Source organism: Suillus subalutaceus, assembly GCF_016647625.1.
Source record: "Suillus subalutaceus strain FC151 chromosome Unknown DFJ58scaffold_65, whole genome shotgun sequence".
In the NCBI taxonomy this organism is placed as follows: domain Eukaryota; kingdom Fungi; phylum Basidiomycota; class Agaricomycetes; order Boletales; family Suillaceae; genus Suillus; species Suillus subalutaceus.
Genome location: NW_024540314.1, coordinates 158656 through 180184, shown reverse-complemented (window position 1 = coordinate 180184; position 21529 = coordinate 158656). Strand labels below are relative to the sequence as shown.

The window sequence follows — 21529 nt, the reverse complement described above, 5'->3', positions numbered from 1 at the left end:
TGTCTCATAAACTGAAGGAGCTATGTAACCTCGACCTTCATCCGTCCTCGTCTTCTCTCGGCGTGGCTCAGTAAGTAATCAGCTGATCGGAGTGCTACTGGCTCATGTGATGCATGATGAACTCCAAATGTTCACATACAAGTCCTGCTCCCATGATCATGTCGCTCGGATATCCCCTTTCGCTTGTCCTTATCGCATAATAAACACATAATAAACCAGAGCTCGGTGCTCAGCGTCTTTAATTTCGTTACTTTCCCCCCACTCACCCGCTGCCTCTGTTTCGCCATGTTAGACTCGTTTGTATCAAGCGTCATCATAACGCTGCATCCACTTTAACTTCATATGTTTCTTGATACGGTATTTCATTGCTGATGGACATAGTTGCCATTATATGCTCTTTACTGGCTGTTGTTGACCGGATCAACGTCTGACCAAACTCTTGCCTCCAAAAGACGTGCTCCAGTGTTCGGGTGTCGTCGGATCCATTACCTCCTTTGTCAAAAACCTCCTAATCATTGGATCATGTTATTTTTGATGATGGCTTGGTCGGTTGTGTCTTCTAGAATACGACTTTCGATTTTCCCTGATGCGGCTAGAGGATGGTCGCGTTGGCTTTAAGCCATGGCTGGTCCCTAGCCTGCATCCCAACTTGGAGGATGGTATTTGCTGTGTGATTATTTATTGGCTCTGAGCACCTTTTCAACTCCCCCCTCTTTCTCTTCCTTCGGCTACTCCAGACAAATTAGTAGCCAGACGAGCAATACTTTGTCACGCTGTTCGTCGCGTCCCCGTCAAAACCCCAAGTAGTCTCATCCCGTGCCATTGGAATGGTAGGAGTTCTTGGACTGTTCTTCCTCATCACGCTAATCATTGTCAAAGGCATTTTTTTTTACACCACGGAGCTCATCGTCACCCCCCGACGATGAGCTCGCGGTACCTGGAAGTCCATATCGTCGCGACCATCCCAATGCAATGTCAAGCTTTAAGTTAGTCTACTGCTCCCTCTTCATAACAAACGTCTGATGCCCCAACTAGCTGTCCCGTGCGGACTTCCCCTCCTTCTGATCCGTCAACATCGTCCAACGGGGCCAGAAGGTTTCCCTCCCCTGGGAGGGGGGACACCGGGACCTCCGGCGTCGCAGCCAACATGTTTGGCTCCGCCACCGCCAATACGTTGGGCTACCACTTCAACACGTCCACCTACTTCGCTCACTTGAATGGTTACATGGGATCGAACATTTCATCCAACAGAGACTTTCCCTACCGCAGCGAGGAAGCTACTACCACCCAGTCCATGATGGACGATATAACACGGCAGCAAGACTACCATCCAACTGCTGATCCCATACATTACGGTTCCTATTGCGAGCTTCAACCTAGCTCGGGCTATGGTGACCCTGTCCACAACCCTCTAAGCTGGTATGGTGCTGAGTACCACAACGCCGCACAGGGAGGCGTCGACGCGTGGTATCCCAGTACTCCGGTTACAGGAGGCAATCCCTCACCATCCGATATACCACCAACGTATGCCTCTCGTCACCGTTTATGAGGAGTTACTTTACTTACAAGTACCCTTGCATACAGGCAGTATCCAGATGGCTGTACTCCTGATCGACCCCAATATGTCTTCCCCAGCACAGATACATCCTCCAGCTCCTACCATGAGCCATTCTCCTACCACCGTGAACCTGAATCATCCGCCCATTATCCTGGGGTGTATCATGGCTCGTGGCCACGATGCGAGGACCATGCCATCTGTGATCCGCAAGTAGTTGGTTCTAGTTTGCCAGAACAACCAGACCCGTCTATGGCACCTTTACCTTTTGCTGCAATATTTTCACCTCCCTACGTAGGTCATGGAGACGATATAAGTAACCCTTCACATTGTCCACCATCCATCCAGCCACATCAAGATCTGCCTCGCCAGAATTCACGTTCTCGCCAGAATTCCCGGCGTCGTCGTAGATCTCATCCTTACGGAACCCACCACTTACCGTCCACTACATTCTCTTGTGGCTGGCTTATCGGAGAAAATACGACTTGCAGATTTGAAGGGCTGCTGGATGCATTCAAGACGCATTTCAGGCGCAGTCATCTGAAAGGGACTCAAGATGCGCCAAATGTATGTTGTTGGCAAGGTTGCACATATCGGAAACGTGACAATGCAGACATTCGCGTCATGCGGCGCGATAGTGTGCGGCGTCACGTCTGGGAGGTCCATCTGGGGATGAAGAGGAACGTCTGATCTTTTTATTTTCGTCACGATATTATGCATTTTCTTCAATGCTCTTGATTGTCCTCTTGGGGAGACCCATCTTGGGATGAAGAGGATCGTCCAATCTTTTTATGTTCATCACGATATTTTCTTCAATGATTTTGATTGTCCTCTTGGGGGAACCCATCTGGGGATGAAGACGATCGTCCAATCTTTTTATGTTCATCACGATATTACGCATTGTCTTCATGTTCTTGATTTTCCTCTTAGTGCAGCGTAACCACGACCTTCATTCGCTCTCTTCTTCTCTACGCATGGATACCTCCTTTCGCTTGTCCTTGCATATCACACAATAAGCACACAATAAACCAGAGCTTGGTGCTCAGCGTCTTTGATCTCATTCCTTTTCTCTCACTCACCCGCTGCCTCCGTTTCGCCATGTCAGACTCGTATAAATAGACTTCACATGTTCACATACAGGTCCTGCTCCCATGCGCACGGCGCTCGGACATTTCATTTCGCTTGTCCTTATCTCACAATAAGCACATGATAAACCAGAGTACTCAGTGCCTTTAATCTCACTACTTTTTCCACTCACCCGCTGCCTCTGGTTCACCACGGTAGACATTATCTTTCCTCCGCCGACTACCTCTTGTTGGCCAGATTGACTGTGCTAAATCCCTGCCTTCAAAATAAACGCATTATTCTGTTGTTCGGCTGACCGGCCCATTGCCTTCTTTGTCAACGACGAGTCCCCGTCCTTGGGTCGTGCCAGATATGTCGACGATGGCATGGCCGCCGGGCCATGTCTTCTAGAATATGACCTTCAATTTGTCCTTTTGGCTGGTGGTCGCATTGGTCATGGCCAGTCCTATGCTTGCACCTCAACTTTGAGATTTATTATTGCGGTGCCGGTGATCCCCAGCTTTGCCTTTCTGACCAGAAAACTCATGAACCAGATAATCACGTAAACCGAAGCGGCGTTACCAAGCACCTAGTGATGTACATCAGGGTACATCGCTGAACTCAGTTGTGACAGTGTGAATTAGCATTTTTCTCAACTTTCCTCTGATACAATACCACAATCAGTTCAAGTCTATTTAAAGGGTATAATGGAACCCATAAGTTGCAAGAAAACAAAATACAAAGTTGCTAAGGAGCTATTCAAAATCTTGCTAATAAATAAATAATGTCGTCATGTTAATTGATCTACTGGTCAAGCAAGGTCGCCGGCGGCAATTCCCGAGTTACATAAATTCAATATTGATTGCATCAAGTTTTACCCCCTTAATATCCATCCACGCGCACCCGGCAACTTTACCATGGGCCGACCAGGCAGTCCAAGGATATTAATGTCGAGGGAACTTGGTTTCAAAACGCGGACATGATTTCAGGGTCAATATAGGATGGTGAAGTATCCCTACAGCACCGTGACCGCAAACGATACTGATAGCGCAATTTGAATATTGGCCTGTCCCCTTGTTCCGTGTTTCTAGCTTCCTCGAAGGCACGAAAGGAAGCTTTCATTTCCTTTGGAGGACTGTCTTCCCTAGCTCAAACTGTGGCCAGTGCTCTCATAAGTCATTTCCTGGACCGTGGGTTTCTCCGCGACTTCTTGAGCATGTTCCATGCTGAACCATCTATTTTCGGTTGCTAGAGAAAAAATACGATAGGTTCGAATTCAATAGGTAGGTTCAGACAAGTTCTCTGCATACCGGCAATGTTTTTTGGCGTATTTCGTACGTCGTTGCCACTTTTCATCCAGTCCGATAATTTGGCTTCTTCAGTTCGGCGTGTTGGTCGATTCTTCGCCGATCAATCACATCGGATTTAAAAGTGTGATTTAGTATCAAAAGTAAATGGGCAATGAAGACACCAGTCTGGGCTGAAGATCCTTGATATTAAATGATTCGTCAATGATTGACGCCTCTTGAGTGATTGACTGGGAGTGCTCGTTGAGTTATATACGGTTTCGACGTTCAACATGAACTGTGATATCAGGGACCGATCATCGTCGATCATTCTACCCCCAACAGGTTGTAACCTACTATCAATTGCTCGCCCGCGAACTAGTGCTATCAGGCGCTGGGTTGGTAAAAATAGACTTATGTGGGGGTCACCCCACAACGTATGACCACCCAAAAATATACAATACTTCTTACATATTTCAATCAGATCCTCAAGCTCGAGCAATGAGTACATGCCGTAGTGCCAATGGTTGAGCTACTGTAGTTGCCCACTGCCACATAACCTCGAGTCTCATCCATTTTAACGAGACTCAGAAATCAAAAATATCTGGTTGATCAATTGATCAGGACGATGGACTCCCATGCTCAAAGGGCTCGGACATCCCATTTCCGAGCTTACCACAACACCAAATACATAATAACCAGATATCAGCGTCTTTTATGCGTTTGCTTTCTCCCACTGACAATATTCACCCATAATCACCCACAAAAATCTACTCCCTCTAATCTGGCAGTGTAACCCGATCTGCATCAAGCGTAGTGCCATAACTTCACCTTCAGCCGTTTCCCCACACAGCTTTCAATCGATCCAAGGACCTAGATCCTAGTTTCTAGCTTCCGCTTTTTATTACTAACTTTTGGTAGCGCGAGTGACTATGCTCTACTCCCGCATCCAAAAAAACGTGTTCCATGGCCGTTCCCCCTTTGTCCAACATACACCTACTATCCGTGGTCAATCGCCACAGCCTTTGCCATTGGCATGGCCTGGTCGGTGATATTTTCTAGAAGATCCTCTTGAAATTACTTGGTTGGCCGGTCGTGGCCGTCGGCCAGTCCTTTCCCCACTTTTAAGCCCCGTCGCAGGCTTGTTCACCGTCTCTTCTTCTTGTCCACTACTGTCTTCCAACATGTCTGGTACGGGTAGGTCCCGACCATCTATCTTTGCATCTCCTCATTGCTCTTCCACAGGACAAGCACGTCATGTTCAGCAGTCATACGAACGATACGATACCATGACGCCCCCCTCTTCTTCTTACCCATTGTCGACTACCCCAAGGCCTGGTATCGTATCTTCTTATTTCCCACCCACAGGACAACCACGCCAGGTCATTCTGCAGCCCACTCAGCAATACCATACGACGATGTCACCCCCTTCTTACCTACTGATGACTCCTTCAATGCCTGGCATCGGTTGGTCCTACCTATTTATTTTTGCATCTCCTCATTACTCTTCCACAGGACAAGCACGCCAGATTATTCAGAACCCAGCCGAGCAATACTATACCACAACGCCTATTTCGCCTCCTCCCGCCGTCAACATGGTAGTACTTCTCGGATTCTCCTTCCTCATTACACTGATCGTGCTTAAAGGTGTCTCACTCAATGCCACAGAGCTCGCCGCGGAGTTCCATGCAGAGCTCAATGCGGAGGTCGACGCAGAGCTCGATGCCGAGCTCGATGCAGGGCTCGATGCAGAGCTCGACCATATCCCTTGATGATGAGCTTGCAGTATCTGGACGTCCAGATTATCACTATCATCCGAATACAATGTCGGGCTTTAAATCACGGTTAGTCGATTACTACTTCCTCTTCATAGCAGACATCTTACACCGCCATTAGTTGCCCAGGTCAGACTGATTTTCCTGGCTTGTCGACATCGGCCAACCTGAGCTTCGCCCCCCCGGGCAGGACGCACATCGGCGACTCATTGAATGTCGATACCGCGACCCACTCTTTGGGCTTCGCCGCTGATCTGTCGAGCCATGTTGCCGACATGTCCATCGACGCCGCCACTAATTCGAGTGGTGCATCGAATGGCAGTGAGGCAGCCTCGGCACCCTCTTTCCCCACATACAAAAACCATACACAGTTGGACGATGCCATGATTGACAATACGGCACGACCGCAATTTCCAACGGCCAAATCCATACATGTCAACAATTTTATTCCATCTATACCTAATAACGCATCTGGTCCACAAAACTATACGCATCCTCCGCCGACCAACATGAACCAATACGGTTATGGCCCTTTCCACAACCCCCCAAGCCAGTTCCACAACACGGTAACAGGGCACGATCTCCCGCCATCCAGCTCACTGCCAATGTATGTCCATCACCATCATCTACAAGTAGCCACTTTGCTTACAATACCCCCATATACAGGCGTTGTTTACCGCGACATGTCTTGCCTAACCCAGATCTTGCGCCCCCCAGCTCCCACCCTGAATCATTCGCCCGTGATTTTGAGACGCAACGTAATTTTGGGACGCAGCATGGCTCGCAGACAGCTGGTCCTCCATATCAGTCAGCCCCGTCTATGGCACCTTCTCGACCCATCCATCCGCGACAAGATCCGCTTCGCCATAATCCACTCTCTCGCTCGAGTTCCGGACGTCGTGGTAGAACTCATACGCAGGAAATTCACCCCTCGCCGTCCACTACATTTTTTTGCGACTGGCTTGACGAAGACAATATGCCCTGCGAATTTAAAGGCTCACTCAATGATTTCCAGAAGCATTTCATGAGCAGTCATCTGTCTGGGGCGCAAAATGCGTTGGGTAGATGCAATTGGCGAGGTTGCCAATATCAAAACCGCAAAAATCCAAGCGTCCACGGCATGCGGCGCGACACCACTTGGCGTCATGTCCGCGAGTGTCATCTAAATATAAAGAGACGTATTTGATCTTTGTGTTCGTATTGTTTATTTTTTTCCATCCCCCTTTATTTCCCCTTTGGCACTGCGAGCAGAGCTTAGAGGTTCGTATGTTGTTATACTTGTTAGCATCGCTATCGTTCCATTCTTTCTGTTGTCATGTAATGAATTGAGTACAGCTGCAAGCTCATGTTTTGGTATACTTCGTTCTATCAGACGCAGCATAGTTATACCTGTGTTTTATGTTTAGTCTGCTGTCATGAACCTTCCTTGTTTCTAGAGGTTGACAAGCAGATCCTCGGAAAGTTATAATGACAATCCTCACCTGAAAACTATCGTGAGTCAAAGAATGTCCGTCTGATGTTAGAATAAATGCGCGTTCTCTTTGGTATCAGAACGAAGGAATCGGTGTCTTGGACCCTTCATGAACGTCACAACCTCAGGGGGTGCGAAATAATCACCATTACGACTGACCTGACGTTGTTCAAGCGTCCTCCGATCACACATCCTTGGATTCGAAGACGATGATCAAGTTTCTCGGAGATATTGCGAACATATGCTGTGAATTCTTCTAACGTCCTTGAGAATTTCTGTCAAAAGTACTCCGCCGATGGCCTTGGAGTGTAAGTACCAGCCAAGGAGTTTGCCGTTCAGGGTTCTAAAAACCACCGGAATGGCTGGCTGTCATCGCAAGTAAAATGAGCTGTATCGTTTAACAGGCAGGCCAGGCCAAACAGCATTTGTGGCAAGATCATCGGGGGCTCCGGGTTCGCGTGAAGAATCCTGTGAACGGGTTCGAATAATGAATACAGACCGAGATTCATATCCAGCAGATGTAGGGCTGGCATGCAGCATGTAACGCGTGGTGGAATTGAGAGAATCGGGTCCCAAATTGGTCCACGGAATGATGATCCTGGTGAGGATGCTGCCACGAATACGCAGATAAGGATAGGTGCAAGATCTCGCGCAGGGAAACATACCGATGGATGGTCATCAGCCTGGAACACGGCAGTGCAGCGCGGAGCGGAGCGGAAAAGCCAGACAGCCGAACAACATAATGGCCTGGCGTATACGTGCCCGGCGGAGGCAGCTGCAAAACGAGTAAGACAGGAAGAGTGATCGGAATTAACTTGACATGCAACTCACTTTTGGCTCGTCTCTGAATGATTTGATTTCTTTATTGCTCTAGCGTACAAATTTGGGTGACAGCATCCTGCAGGAAACCCGTCTTATATACACCATGCTAGATTGATTAACGCTGGAGACTGTTGGAGGACATTCAAGGGGAGAAACCTTCGCGGTGTGATCGGTATACAGCACCTTCTCACCGTCTCCAACAAGACTTAGTATGTGTGACCTCACTTGCTGTGTGGTCGATGGCGTTCAGCCGTCGGTGGCAGGTCATCGTACGTTCCTAGGATTGTTTCCATGCTACTTTGGGGATAAGTATAGCAGATAGAGGTAGCTGCGTATCTAGGGTCCAGAGTTCGGGGCGGCCAAAATCAATGATCAGGCTGGAGTCAACACAGCAACCGTGATGATAACCATGCTGCATGCTGTATTACCCCACCAGGCTGACACCAACAGTATCTCGTCATGGTTTGTTCCACTTAAACTGGAACAAAGAGCGACATCCTCGAACTTCACGGATATAGACATGGCCACTAGCTCATCAGTTATCATGGGCAAATCCGACGTCTGACTATATTGACCGAACTACAGGTGACAACTAGAACAAACAAGTTAAGCGCACACGAGTGTCCTAGAACAGAAAAAAATATACTGTACCACCTTCAAATTAATTACGCACAGTTGTACTATTCAATCTAGGGTTCATCATCAATGCCCAACAAATCTCAGAAAAGCGCCTTGGACTCACTCACCTAGATCAGTATTCAACTGCATCCTCATCGTCTGCGCGTATGCCTGATTCCTCCTTGGTTCCAACGTCTACCTCCATTTCTTCCGTCTTTGATTCGCGTTCCTCCGTCTTTTCTTCTGTCTTAGAGTCACGCTCCTCCACCTTCGATTCAGAAGGCTTGGGCTCATCAGAAGTCATTTCCTCGTCCTTGTTGACGTGGATTTTTTCGTCTGCCTCGATTTCATCTTTCTTTTCCTTCTTCCTTCTGGCGTCCTCCTCGGCAACACGTAGTCGGAGATCCTTAATTTCGTCGATACCGGCAGTACGCTCCCCGCGGAAGGTGGACCATTCGGATTCGGCTGCTTCCTTGACCTAGGTAGCAGATATTAGTACCGGATTCATCGATGCAACGATGGCGAAAGCAGGTACCATGCCATCTACCGCAATGTATTTACAGATACTAAGCTCACCTTGAATTTACGTTTTTCTAAAAATGCTTCCTGTGCTGCTGTGAGTATCGCAGGCAAATAAAAGAGAGGTGGAGGGTGCGATCGTGTTGGCAGAGCTAGAAGAGTTACTGATGACGGCTGGTCTTCCATGGAATCAATGGATTGGACGTCGTCAGATGTACATAGGAAGTGAGAATAGAGTGGTAAATGTGTTCTTCGTAGCTTATACTGCAAGACAAGGTCATTGGCTCTCGGAAGATAGAGGATATTAATGTGAAACGCACGATTGAATCTTTGAGTTGAAGCTCTTCTTCCTTTCGATTTGCGGCGTTCCTGTCTTTCTTGGCTTCTTCAGAGCGTCGAACTGAGTCAGTCTCCTTGCGAAGCTTGGCTTGCAACCGCTGGTCTATCATCTGGCGCTTTTTAGCCTGAAGAGGAATATATACGTCATTCCAATAAGTAAACGCGTGTACAAGTTATGCTTACTGCTTCACTGGCATTCCTTTCCTTGTCCTCAATCTTCGCCTTGTTCAGCGTGCCAAGAACAATACCAAACATGCTCTTGCCTCGCTTGCGCTCGCCGACACCAAGGTCAATGCGAGGCCGCTTTCTTGCAGGCTGAGAGTCTGGTTCATGTCCTGTGTCCATCGTGTCCCGGGTGTCAGTATCAAGTTTCGCTTCAGTTGCTGGTTTCCTATATGTCATCATTGTAGGTTAAAATAGTGAGATATAGCACACGGCTCACAATTTTGTCGACATTGTCTGATGGTAGCGGGTGAACAATACTTTCATTCAGTGACGGGAACTTCGTTGATTATGTCACATTTAATTCAAGAAAGGAAATTTGACACGTGCACGACTTCATCCATCGCCGCCAACGTCGAACGAGTCCGACGACCAAAGATGCCGCCCAAAGTAAAACCTGCACCAGCCAAAGCAGGCCAGGCCCAGACACATTCCAAGACTCCTTCAAGACAGCGACGTCCACAAAAGCAGCAGCCTGCTCCACTAACGGACAGACTGAAACGTCTGTTTACTTCCCTCTGCGCTCAAGTTGATGGTGGGCACTTTACAAATGCGATTCGTACATGCAATAAGAGTCAGTGATGCAGTTTCAAAATTCTCATGGTCCGATATTGATGAAGTCCGCAGTCTTGCGTCTAGATCCAAGTGATCGCGATGCACTACGGACGAAGCTTTTCCTACTTCTCCAAACTGAGCAGTATGACACTGCCCTTGCACTTATCGCTGAAATAAACGAACAAAGTTTGTTTGAGCAGACATATGCATTATATCGTCTTCAGCGAGAAGAAGATGCTGCTCAGGTGCTAGAGGAAATCAAGAACAGTGGGAAAGAGCCAGAGCAGAGAGGCGCGATGCACTTGGAGGCTCAGCTAGTAAGCATCTGGTCATGTCGTTTCAATATCAGGACGGAAATAACTTATCTGGCAGAGCTATCGCCAAGGATCGTACCAGTCATCCCTGGACATCTATAATGAACTTCTTGAAACAGCTGATCCTGTATGTTGCGCGCTTTGCAAGTAGTTGGCAACTCATTCACGTATATGCGCCGCCCTTAGTCTTCGGATGAGCATGCAGACATTCTCACCAATCTATCAGCCTCTCAATCACACCAGAATTTCATCACAACTGCATTTATGCAAGCTATGTCTCGGCTCCCCAGCTCTATCGCCTCAACGTTAGAATCTGCGCCACCACCTCTTCTCTCCCAACCAGTTTCGATTCTCGCTTCTGTGGAAGAACCCACGAAAAAGCCTGAGGTTGTGGAAACCAAAAAGAAATTGCGGACAAAACGTGTGCCGAAGGGAGTCATACCAGGCGCATCGCCCCCACCGGATCCAGAAAGGTGGTTGAAGAAGTCAGAACGAACTAGTTATACACAAGGGAAAAAACGTAGAGGTGCGGGAGGTGGTGCGACCCAGGGTGCAACTGTTGGCGCTGAAAGTGGGCCTGTTTCTGCCGGCGCCTCGCACGGTGGAAAGACTGGTGGGAAAGGCAAGGGAGGGAAGAAAAAGTAGTGGAATGGCAGGGTATCTAATATGTGCAGAACTCATTCTGAAATTCCTAATGCTGCATTCCAGATCACGAGCGAGCTATGTCTCTCACTTCCATGATATATATGAGATTCTGCGGGTAGATGGAAGGATCGGAAACATGTCTTGTTACAAGGGGCATCGGAGCACTGATTCGAAGGGGGAAAACCACTCATCCTTCCGGCCGCCATATTGGCGGGGACAAGAGAACTGACTGACATTGAAATCCATGGAGCTTAGCCCCACACAAGAAAACAATATTGTAATCGTGAGGAGAGCTATCGACTTTGAGGAGATAGACTATTATATAGAACGATCACCGTTGGGGTCAGACAAAGAAGACCATATAGATGTCGACATGAAATTAAAACGAGAGTCGTCGAGTCTACACCGCGCGAAAACCTAGCTTATGCTATGTATCAATCCAATCGAATATGAAATCGCCGGGCGTTGGCCTTTGAATCTCACATTAGATGTATTTAAGGTAATGTACTCATCTCATTAGGGAATTTTGGGAGCCATTTGCTAAAAGTATTCGATGCCCCAGTAAGAATGCCTGAAGTCCCTGAGTCGGTAATTAAGATGAAGTCGTGACTGCAGGGGCAGAGCTAACAACTGCGCTGGCAGTAGCACTCGCAGTAGGAGGACAGAGAGCAGTGGGCATTGGGACACTGACGGCATCCCATGCATCAGGGTATGTACACCCAGCGACTTCTGTGGCAGCCAGACTAGTATCAGACGAATCAAACCATCCGTTCCCGATGATGACCGAACTCGGAAGACTTGGAGTAAACGTAGGTGGCGGCAGCGTCGGGATGGCGCTTGTCGATGTGTAAGTAGGAAGAAAGGATTGTGTAGCTCCTGTGGTGAGCCCATTAATGGACGTGGGCGGATACTGGCCATACGAAGACACTAAGACGGGATTGATTGTCCCCGCACCAGGCCCACCAGTCTGATAGGGCTGATAAACGCCGCCGAACTGTTGAGCGGTGACGCCTAGTGCAGCGCAAGTCCCAGTAGCCATGCGAGGGTCAGTGGGCATCCATCCTTGTTGCAATCCTAGCTGGTACGACCAGAGTGGAGACGCAATCGTATTGTTAGATGACGGCCCAATCTAGACAATAATGTCGAAACACACTCAATTCCAGTGTTAGATCAAAGGTCGAAAGGCGTAATGCTTACCTTCCAGGTCCAGAAAAACCAGTCCTGAAGGGCGTCCATGCTCGCCAATGCGAATTCCTGTAACCCAGCCTTCATAGTATCATTCCACTGCGACGAGTCTAAAAAGAGGGAGCATGAGGGCGCCACGTCTTGCGTGTTCTCCACCCCATTGAGGTACAGTCCGCAATCATTGAAGCCATTGCTGAATTCGCCAGCGAAGGTGACGCCAAACGCTGTTTGACTGCCAGTCACGTATTAGCTTGATAATGAGACACAATCTCAATGATCACCTAGTATTCATCGCAGTTGCCCATCTCGAACACGCTAGAGTTGGCCAAATGCCACCAGCATTCTGCCCAGTTCCTGTCGCTATCGGATCGGTGTTGGAATTACCGTCGAAGGCAAAATAAGGGTGACTGTCCATGATGATCCGATCCGATCCCTCCAAGAACCCTGCCCAAGACGAAAGACCTTGAAAGCCATCATGGATTGCAATATACGGCCCATTCCCTTCCCCATAGCCCGTGATATTGCGAATCATATCGTGGGCCTGCAGGTAACTGATGGGCATATCGTCAGTGATGACTACAGAAAGAAGACAGCGTGGTAAGAACTTACAAAGATGTCATCTGATCCATGCCGATGACAGCAACCCTAGCTTCATTCATGATGCCAAAGACCGGTACAACGTTCCTCCACTCAGGCTGGGAAATGAATTCAGCAATGATCCTGATATAACCAAGAGCGCGTTGAGCGTTTGCAACACCCATGACTCCGTTGAGAAAGTTGATTTGCCCATACTTGCCGGAGTGGTTGAAACCTAGGCAGAATGTTAGATCGCCCAACAGTGATTTTTGGAGACAAAGTATACCATTCTGAGAGCCAGGAATTGTGTGAAGATCAAGATTGACTCGAAGGCCATACTTCCGTGCCCATTGAAGGACTCGCAAGATATATCTGGAAAAAATCAGTGACACCCATTAGAGTGTGAATTCGGATGTTCACGCCATCACTCACGGCCAGCAAACCTGCTCGAGGAAAGGCTCGAAATCCCACTTTTCGATAGCCCAAAATGGTATGGGCAAACGAATCCAATTCAACCCAGCGCCAGCAATTTCTGCGATGTCCTGCTCGGTCTACGATAATTAAATTGATTAATGTCTCACACGAGACGGTGACGAGCTCACGATGAACGTTTTGTAATGTTCCTCAATCTGGTTCAATCCACCATTGGAAGTGTCTGCGGCCATTAGTGTGCTTAGTGACCATTCATCAATAGCTTCTGGATAACTCTGGAATAGAGCAGGTGAAATGAACGGCTCAAGAACAAAGAGGCCGCCGATATTTACGCTAGGAACTTAAATGTTAGATCATAGAAGGTCACATCATGCCAATTAGGTTTACCCGTTAACTTTATTTGCGCCCCAGACCCAACTTTCATTCAGCGGTGGCGTCCATGAGTTAGGACGTGCACCATCGTTGAACGGATCATTAGGATCATCTATCCCTGTGAGCATTGTATCAGCAGCTTGAACGGTAGAACAAAGAAAGTGGTATCATAGGAAATCCTTCAGGAGTCTTGCTATGCAAGAACAAAACTCACAGTATCCTCCGAATGGATTGATGTATGTGAAAGTCGATCCGTCCGAGGTAGTGACCGTAGAACCATTTGCCCCGTAAGTTGGACCGGCGTTAGAACCAATGGACGAAGGGTCCGAAGAACCGGTTCCTTCGGTCATGTCCGACTCATGATGCTGGTGTTTGGTCACAACAAAGTAGACTGGTACTACCACCGCAACTGCTACCAGAACGGCGGAGAGAAACAATAGAACGGGGCGTACGTATGCAGCACGCTTCTTTGAATCAGGCGAGGATGCAGTGATTTCCTCCCCACACTTGGGACCCGGCTGTTGAGATGGTAACAGTGGAGAAGAGTTGCATGAAGTGTAAATGAAGGAGTCGTGGGGAGTAGTAGTTGCTATCTCGGAACTTGAAATCCAAAGAGGGTGTTTGTTATCCAAAGGAGTGTCGGGAGTAGCCAAAGGGACCTCCGCAAAGCTGTCAGGTCTCGATGACATTTCAATCGTGTAGTGAAGACTGTAGGGAGGGGGCGAAAGCACACCGAAACGCGAAGGTTGTCAACATAAATGCATTTTGTTGTTCGGTCCCATGACCGGCAAACGGAAGTTGGTCATAGTACATAATGTAATGCTCGATCAAGTTCACTCCTCCTGGCAGGGAACTAGTAGTCTCGTACGTACTTACTAGTTAATCGACAACTTGAATGTCTGCTGTTGCGATTCGACCATCGGAGTACCTTTACCGTATTCATGTGTTAAACACCAAGTTGAAGTACCAGTGACCTGAGGGTGAGACTGTAAATTGTGCTTTCCGGGCCTCCTCGGTTGCAAGACATGGTATCTGACATGCATGACATCCCAACAACAGTACTAGTGACCACTGGACGTCATCCGCCGTGACTCGGGAGGGTGTCTGCAGTGGCAATGAAGGCAGCGACATTAATGCAGGCAGACAACACAGGACACTGGACCCCACATATGATACGTCCCGATCGGAAGGCAGCCTCAGACATTTGACGAGTCGCCCAAAAGTCGCTGACTAATCCGTTATGGAAGGTACGTTATACAGCCAATACTTAACGATATTAGACTGAGAAATCTCGGGCCCTGTTACAATTATTACTCTAAGCTCTAGATAACCAAATGCATTGATGCTGTGATCATGATGCATAGTGCTGCTGCTTTTACAGGAACAAATGTCCGTGCCGGTTTGGAAGCGTCACGCACAATTATCAGGTTTGGTGGGATTTGGGGCTGAACAAGCCAAATACTGCACCTCGAGGTAGTGGTAAGTTTTATCAAGTACACTCAGGTCGTAGGTGTAGGAGAGATATCTAATGTCTATCCAGTGTAGGCGTGATAGTGCTATGATTAACAAGAAAATACGTACATATGGTATAAAGTATGTGACGATATTTGCCCAAGATGTGATTACTTCCCACCGTTGACGACGTCCTGCAAGATAGGCCGGCCCTTGAGGATCCCCTCTTCGACTCTCGGAGTTCTCGGTTTCTTCGATAGCGGTTCGTTGATACTAGCCGCTGACCCATTCTCCTTACTTCGCTTCGCAGGACTGCGAATACCACACCGTTCGCTTTGGAACGCCGGGTGCTTGACATCCGCATTGGCAGGCAGCGTCAATATCCAGCCCCGCTCTTCCATGAGCGCTAAGAACACCGACAAAAGTTCAGTTGAGTTCAAGGTCTTTCGGGAGCCGATGATGATCAACTTCGACCGCGCACGTGTGAACGACACGTTGACTCGCCGCCAATCCTTAAGCAAGTCTCCAATCTACGCAAGGAGCGTTAGCTCGCGCTGCACTTGTATAGCCGAAACCGACAGAACATACCTGCCCCTGGTCGTTGGATCTAACCATCGAAATTATAATACAGTCCTTATCACGTCCCTGACTTCTGTCAGCTGTGAGAATCTCTATATCCTTCCTGTCTTGGAGAAGGTGTGACAGAAGCTTTATCTGCTGGCGATAAAGAGACATGATTCCGATCTGGTCCTCCTGGACTCCCGATCTTAAGAATGCCTCGGTAATCTGGTACACGAGCTTGGCCTCGACATCATTTTGGACGAGGTCCCCAATCCTTGAATCACGGGCAGGCAAGTGGTCTGTGTCAACGAATATGACTTTGGAGCTAGTGGGGAATATGGTAAGTCAACCTGCCGCACCACATGCTGTACACCGACCTCTCTAATAATAGATACCGCAACCAGCAAGATTCCTCGCACAGGCACATTCCCGGATCTAGTTTGCCAGTCATAAACTCGTTAGGAAGAACGAGAGTGCGCTTGGCCACTTCCTCTGATCCACATCGCAGACGATCTCCGTATATGAGCTTATTCGATAGCTGCATAATGTCTTCGTTCATGCGATATTGATATGTGAGATCGACCACCGCGTGTGGGTGCGCTTCAGAGAGGCGACGGAAGAGAGACGTTTCCAGGCCGCCTTTCCGCGCAGCAGGATTGCGGACCTGGACATGCATAAAGGGGAGACTATAATATGCGACAAAAGAAACTCACTAGCGGGGGAAGCTGGAAATGATCTCCAACCAAAACGAATTTCTCGGCAAACCGAAGGGGACCTAGACATGTGGGCAGGGTACTCTGAGAAGCTTCGTCGACGATGCAAAAATCGAATGTCCTGCGAGAAAAGAGGGCACTGGTGGGAGAGGGATAATGCGCACAAGCAACGACAGCGAGAGACAAACGTACTGATCAATTGACAAGCATGTAGTAGCAACAACTGGTGGTGAAATGACCTGGTTCTCCAATTCCTCGACTGTTGTAGGCAACCTACGTTCAGAAAGCGTAAATCTGCGAACGCCAGGATGCACCTAAACATCAAGTATGAGCCAATCTACCAAGGATTGTGGTTTCGGAGAGGCATACCCTATCCACGTTGCCAATTCTTAAAATACCGAAGTCTACATCCTGTAGCTTGAGCAATATCGTGTCAACAGCCGAGTGAGTGTATGACGTCAAAAGGACTGTCTTCCCCATGGCCACGATAGTCCGGATGAGCGCAACAATTACGGTTGTTTTGCCCGTGCCAGGCATACCAAGAATGAGCGCGTAATCGTGTGCGCTCAAGGCCCGCTTCATCGCAGCAAGTTGACTAGGGTTCATACCCGAGCTTGCGAGGACATACTCCGGAACATGTTGCAGGCCATCAGCGATGGTCTCTTCGTCATCGAATGAAGGACGTCGCAGGTCCACCACAAGCTCTAGACGCCTGGGATCTCCCTCCGAGTAGAATAGTTGGGCTAAATTATCTCTGATCCGCGCCATGCCGCCTGATAGCTCGTCCTTGTCAATTCGGAAGAGTACAGCTGTCCTTGCTCCTCGGAGCGTCTCCAGTCTGGCTTCTATCTTGTCTACACTCAACTCATGATCTACACCGACGACCACGGTCTCTGGTGTTAGCTCCACAATGAACCCTCGCGCAAGAGCAAGAAGATCAGGCTCAACGGAGATTGTGATAGCATCTCCACGGCCCATGTGCCCGTTCAAGAATGAAACGCCATGAGCAGCAAAAGCACGAACGAAGCAATAAGTATACTGGTGAATCTTGCCACTGTTGGGAACCTTTCCCGGCTGGAAAGATGTGTCTATGACCATCGAGTTGAAACATCTGCCTTTGTCCTCGCGTTCTTGAGCGGACATGCACCATAGCTCTTTTCTGAACCGAGTGGCATCTTGTTCTTCAAGCGAAATGAGCTCCTCCCATTGTTTAAAAAACGTAAGATGGGAAGGCTTCAAATGTGAGGTTTTGAGGTCGTACACGTCTGCAATCGGTGAAGACGTATCAACGACGTTCTCAACAGCCTGTAGCCATGACATCAGCAGAACCCATGGAGCAACATGAGAATCAAACCTTGCGAAATAGCATACAAGTGTCCAACGCATAGCACTTCTTGCACAGTCTTTCGTCGTCAATCGTAGGAGGCAGAAAAGGCTCTTCGAGCTCCTTTTCCTTTCCATATGTATTCCTGCGCATAATATATGATGCCATTTCGTTCCTTGCACCTATCAGTGCTCGAAGCTCGTTGCGGCTTTGCGGAACACGGACCACCTCCTCGCTCTGGGTGTAGTACAGGAGCCCACTCGGAACATCTACCCCGTACCGTTCTGCTATCAGAAGGGTGTAAAGCATGGTCTGAGCGCGATGTTCCATCCCTGCTACAGTTTTACCAGTCTTAATCTCAAATGGCATTATGTGTGTGCTCAGCAAAGATCCCTTCTTAACATGCTTGACGATCGTGCTCTCAGCAATGACCGCCTGGACGGTGGCATCGACCTTGCCTTTAAGTCCATAGGTTGGAGACCAAATGTCTTCTTCCACATCATGGAGTTGGGATATAGCAAGAAGGGAGCTTTGATTCGCTGCCGCGCGGGTGTTGGTGAGAACTGCATCAGCCTATAACATCAATTTTAGCAATCAAACATGCGCAGTTACTTGCAACGATCACCTTTGGCGTCTCAGCAATGTAGCGTTCAGAGAACACTCGAAGACCTTTTGAACGGGCCTTGACTTCACGTTTTGCTTCGTCGACGCCAACGTTGATCTTAACAAGCCCCGCAAGATTCTTCTTGATGATCTCCTCGGTGTGTCCTTCAATGAAACGGTCCTCCCATCGTTGTTCAGCCATGCATATTTGCATAACCTCGTGAACCATGTTACCCCATATGAGCGATGGGGTGACATCCAAGCTCGAACGGACAAGCGCGGAGAGAAGTGGTTTGCGCCTGCACTGTGGCGCGTTAGAAAGCGCAGTAGCCGTGATCAAGAGGTCTGGATGATTAATCAGAAAATTGACTTTGGACGTTATCTTAATTATTCCAAAGGAATCAAAATTGCCAAGGACGTTGATGATATTTCCTGGGCCAAGTTAGCATAGAAACGAAGGATATAAAAGCTGTTTACCTTTGCGAATATCTGTGTCTACCCAGTCGTCGCAGAGAATCACTGTTCGGGAATCTCTACTTGGCTGGACACGCACAGAGAGAACCTGTAATACTCTCTCATGACATAGTGTAATCCATGCAGCTTCGAATTTCCAAACCTTTTGAATCATTTCCGACCTGTCATCTCGAACGTCATCAACCACGCATCGAGTGCACGTCTCTTTGGCGTGTCGCTTCGCAGGCATTGCTACCGTCTGCGGAGCTTCAATAGGGGTACCGTGGTCAGTAGAATGCTGAACTCACCCTGGACTTCACTTGAGGCTTCTTCGGAGTCATAAAATCATCTTCCATGTCTGCCCAGTCCCAGTTTTCAGCGCCTTCAAGAAGCGCGTTCACATTTAGAGCATTCTCATTGACGGGAGGAGCAGTGGCAGACAAAGATGCAGATCTCCTAGCAACAGGAGAACGCTTGACAGAAAGCGGCAAGCGACCGGGCGTTTTCTTCTGCCGAGTCAGAGCAATAAGTACATTCGAGTAAAAACTCACCTCCATTGGCGTCTTCCCACCATTAGATTTCTTTGGTGTAAGAAAATCTACTTCCATATCATTCCAGTCCCAATTTTCTGCGCCATCGAGAAGCATGGAAATGTCGAGGTTATTACTGTTAGAGCTAGGACGGCTGCCCGCATGTTTCGAGGGTGTTTGTGGAGCGATGGAAGAGCAAGAAGCTGTTCGTTTGAGCTTCGGTGGACGTTCTGGTTGGCGTGTTGAGTCAAGATCTAAAAGCAGGTTCTTCATGAAAGCATCTTCGTCAGGAGTGTTAGGTATCGCTTGGGGCATGACAAACTAGAAAGATGTGAAGTTTCAGAACACGGTGTGTCCTTAAGTTTCGACAATCGATTGCAATGGCGCGGTAACGCGACGCGTTTGTTGCCATCTGTGTGGTTGTCACTTTTGAACTCCGCGAATATTTCCTGGCAGTCAACTTGGATCGTTTCACAACAGAACAACTCAGGCTTGAACGTTCTGGACAGTTGCAGGCGCTCGCTTTGAGAATCAAAAAGGACTCGAGACCAGTGGGCAAAGTGCCAGAGTCAATTTTCCCGCAGACTCATCACCAAGTGCTATTGCACTACGTGTACCTATATGGCCTCCCAATTCGCCCCGGGTAGGAACGTGACCCTGGCAAGTACTTGCTGCTAATGACATGGCTTTGAGCTTTACATACCTACTTGCAGAAATCCATCCAGATTCCAGACATCCTGTAACCCATCACGGCGTGCTCGATATGGGTCACCGTGAGTCATGTGATGCCCTTTGCAAATTACGTCTACCCGTTAACAAGCCATGGTTGATACGGTGACTCCATTAATGTGCGTAAACAAATATATAGCCACGGCAACAGATAAATACCGAGTTCCAGGCATACAAATATTATTGACACACGAGGATGCACCGGTTGGGCTACTCCTCATAGCCGTGTCCACTGTAAATGCGCCATCATAACACTCTTATCTCGGCAGGCGCACGCACAGTCATTTCATTGTCCAAGCTTAGTGCCCCTGATCACAATTAGCATTTAACATCGAGATCACACAGGGATGAGGGGCTTTTCAGGTAAGCCGCGCAGCCAATCGCGGATTTTACACCCTTGAAAGAAATGGTCCCAAAATGGATGTTCACCGTCCGACTTCCTCTTTCGATCACCATCATGGGACTCTTACCTCGGTCCTTAATCACCTCGTGTTTCCCATGTGTTTGGGTCAACGAGGCATACAGCATCTTCGTTTACATACTTGGATTTCTCTCAGCATCAGGCGTAGTCTAGTAGACGCACGCCTTTCAATCAGTCCCTCGCAAGTCCCGTAACAAAGGCTATCACCAGAATAGCAGAACATTCGCAGCGCATCAACCAACACCATAACTTTATCATGTTCAGCAGCCTTTCTAGTACCCTCGCAGCAGCAGCAAGCGCTAGCGGGGCCAAGGGTGACGCCAAGAAGTCCATATCTCCAACACTTCGTGCAGATATCTATAGCGCCGTTGATCAGGCAAAGCCCTGGCTCATTGGGGGTACTGTGGGCAGGCAAGCTGGTGATGGCGTCGCCTATCAGCCTATTATCGCCAGAATCCACGAACACTTCCCTGATTTGAAAATGGGATTAGATGCAGCACGAAACATAGAGCATGAGGTGGCTGTTATCGTCGCTGGCATCACGAACATGATCCTCGAGATGAGCAAGTGGGAAGGAATGGCAGGAGCTATGGCCATGCGCACGTGGGTTGACGCACTTGGTGATGCACACGGCAAGATAAGCAGCGCGTCTACCGGGGCAAAGGGCGGTCCTCGGAAGGACCAAGTTGGGCGAGGAATTACCAGGGGCATCAATCAGTTGACCGACGTTACCCTGATGACAAGAGAGTTTGCGGCGAGAATACAAATCATCTCGCTGTTAAAGAGCGGTGAGTTGGAACTTTAGTATTCATTCAAGACGGTCCGTTTACGCCCGCCACTTTGCTTCTTCGATAATTTCAGTAAACACGAAAATCCATGGTGCAGGGAGTGACGAAGCGAGACAGGGAGAAGCGCTGTGGAGCTCGAAGTTCATCTGATGCTCGTAGAATTGTATCCACACTTTAGACAATTGGGAAATTGGTCGGTCAGGA

At 48.5% G+C, this 21529-nt stretch overlaps 7 protein-coding genes across 7 annotated transcripts; 4 read left to right on the top strand and 3 right to left on the bottom strand.

Moving 5' to 3' along the window:
• The first annotated feature begins 572 nt into the window (after nucleotides 1-572).
• DFJ58DRAFT_424268 (uncharacterized protein) lies at nucleotides 573-1881 on the top strand. The gene is made up of 4 exons (XM_041380337.1): nucleotides 573-830; nucleotides 880-986; nucleotides 1036-1524; nucleotides 1589-1881. Exons 1-4 carry the CDS (start codon nucleotides 828-830, stop codon nucleotides 1770-1772), a joined length of 783 nt encoding a protein of 260 aa, XP_041243077.1. The 5' UTR covers nucleotides 573-827; the 3' UTR covers nucleotides 1773-1881.
• A 3513-nt stretch (nucleotides 1882-5394) lies between these two features.
• DFJ58DRAFT_424231 (uncharacterized protein) lies at nucleotides 5395-6876 on the top strand. The gene is made up of 3 exons (XM_041380336.1): nucleotides 5395-5750; nucleotides 5803-6288; nucleotides 6348-6876. Exons 1-3 carry the CDS (start codon nucleotides 5566-5568, stop codon nucleotides 6865-6867), a joined length of 1191 nt encoding a protein of 396 aa, XP_041243076.1. The 5' UTR covers nucleotides 5395-5565; the 3' UTR covers nucleotides 6868-6876.
• A 1727-nt stretch (nucleotides 6877-8603) lies between these two features.
• On the bottom strand, nucleotides 8604-9929 carry DFJ58DRAFT_424175 (uncharacterized protein). The gene is made up of 6 exons (XM_041380335.1): nucleotides 9893-9929; nucleotides 9634-9841; nucleotides 9432-9575; nucleotides 9169-9375; nucleotides 8721-9070; nucleotides 8604-8663 (listed from the first exon to the last, which is right to left on the bottom strand). The coding sequence occupies exons 1-5, from the start codon at nucleotides 9904-9906 to the stop codon at nucleotides 8726-8728; spliced, it is 918 nt and encodes a 305-aa protein (XP_041243075.1). The 5' UTR covers nucleotides 9907-9929; the 3' UTR covers nucleotides 8604-8663; nucleotides 8721-8725.
• Nucleotides 9930-10050: 121 nt separating this feature from the next.
• Nucleotides 10051-11186, top strand: DFJ58DRAFT_661651 (uncharacterized protein; the record flags this gene model as incomplete). The annotated part of the gene is made up of 4 exons (XM_041382233.1): nucleotides 10051-10246; nucleotides 10300-10544; nucleotides 10600-10668; nucleotides 10728-11186. The coding sequence occupies 4 exons, from the start codon at nucleotides 10051-10053 to the stop codon at nucleotides 11184-11186; spliced, it is 969 nt and encodes a 322-aa protein (XP_041243074.1).
• A 414-nt stretch (nucleotides 11187-11600) lies between these two features.
• Nucleotides 11601-14565, bottom strand: DFJ58DRAFT_424162 (glycoside hydrolase family 5 protein). The gene is made up of 9 exons (XM_041380334.1): nucleotides 13966-14565; nucleotides 13767-13869; nucleotides 13550-13712; nucleotides 13380-13498; nucleotides 13234-13319; nucleotides 12981-13182; nucleotides 12653-12922; nucleotides 12384-12603; nucleotides 11601-12315 (listed from the first exon to the last, which is right to left on the bottom strand). The coding sequence occupies exons 1-9, from the start codon at nucleotides 14438-14440 to the stop codon at nucleotides 11779-11781; spliced, it is 2175 nt and encodes a 724-aa protein (XP_041243073.1). The 5' UTR covers nucleotides 14441-14565; the 3' UTR covers nucleotides 11601-11778.
• An 808-nt stretch (nucleotides 14566-15373) lies between these two features.
• DFJ58DRAFT_661587 (Dna2-domain-containing protein) lies at nucleotides 15374-19660 on the bottom strand (the record flags this gene model as incomplete). Its single annotated transcript, XM_041382229.1, has 10 exons — nucleotides 15374-15733; nucleotides 15792-16089; nucleotides 16142-16428; nucleotides 16666-16791; nucleotides 16847-17782; nucleotides 17832-18374; nucleotides 18427-18836; nucleotides 18882-18966; nucleotides 19021-19124; nucleotides 19429-19660. 10 exons carry the CDS (start codon nucleotides 19658-19660, stop codon nucleotides 15374-15376), a joined length of 3381 nt encoding a protein of 1126 aa, XP_041243072.1.
• A 1133-nt stretch (nucleotides 19661-20793) lies between these two features.
• DFJ58DRAFT_661622 (uncharacterized protein) lies at nucleotides 20794-21475 on the top strand (the record flags this gene model as incomplete). The annotated part of the gene is made up of 2 exons (XM_041382231.1): nucleotides 20794-21325; nucleotides 21399-21475. The coding sequence occupies 2 exons, from the start codon at nucleotides 20794-20796 to the stop codon at nucleotides 21473-21475; spliced, it is 609 nt and encodes a 202-aa protein (XP_041243071.1).
• Between the last annotated feature and the right edge of the window lie 54 nt (nucleotides 21476-21529).

What these genes read in the sequence shown, in the direction of transcription:
- DFJ58DRAFT_424268 (XM_041380337.1), top strand. An exon ending in AATGCAATGTCAAGCTTTAA is followed by an intron (nt 987 to 1,035) that starts GTTAGTCTACTG and finishes TGCCCCAACTAG; the next exon opens with CTGTCCCGTGCGGACTTCCC. An exon ending in CCATCCGATATACCACCAAC is followed by an intron (nt 1,525 to 1,588) that starts GTATGCCTCTCG and finishes GCATACAGGCAG; the next exon opens with TATCCAGATGGCTGTACTCC.
- DFJ58DRAFT_424231 (XM_041380336.1), top strand. Translation starts at nt 5,566, where the DNA reads ATGCCACAGAGCTCGCCGCGGAGTTCCATGCAGAGCTCAATGCGGAGG. An exon ending in ATGTCGGGCTTTAAATCACG is followed by an intron (nt 5,751 to 5,802) that starts GTTAGTCGATTA and finishes CACCGCCATTAG; the next exon opens with TTGCCCAGGTCAGACTGATT. An exon ending in CCATCCAGCTCACTGCCAAT is followed by an intron (nt 6,289 to 6,347) that starts GTATGTCCATCA and finishes CCCCATATACAG; the next exon opens with GCGTTGTTTACCGCGACATG.
- DFJ58DRAFT_424175 (XM_041380335.1), bottom strand. An exon ending in AAAGGAATGCCAGTGAAGCA is followed by an intron (nt 9,576 to 9,633) that starts GTAAGCATAACT and finishes ATTCCTCTTCAG; the next exon opens with GCTAAAAAGCGCCAGATGAT. An exon ending in TTCAACTCAAAGATTCAATC is followed by an intron (nt 9,376 to 9,431) that starts GTGCGTTTCACA and finishes CTTGTCTTGCAG; the next exon opens with TATAAGCTACGAAGAACACA.
- DFJ58DRAFT_424162 (XM_041380334.1), bottom strand. Translation starts at nt 14,440, where the DNA reads ATGTCATCGAGACCTGACAGCTTTGCGGAGGTCCCTTTGGCTACTCCC. An exon ending in AACATTACAAAACGTTCATC is followed by an intron (nt 13,499 to 13,549) that starts GTGAGCTCGTCA and finishes TAATTATCGTAG; the next exon opens with ACCGAGCAGGACATCGCAGA. An exon ending in GCAACTGCGATGAATACTAG is followed by an intron (nt 12,604 to 12,652) that starts GTGATCATTGAG and finishes CGTGACTGGCAG; the next exon opens with TCAAACAGCGTTTGGCGTCA.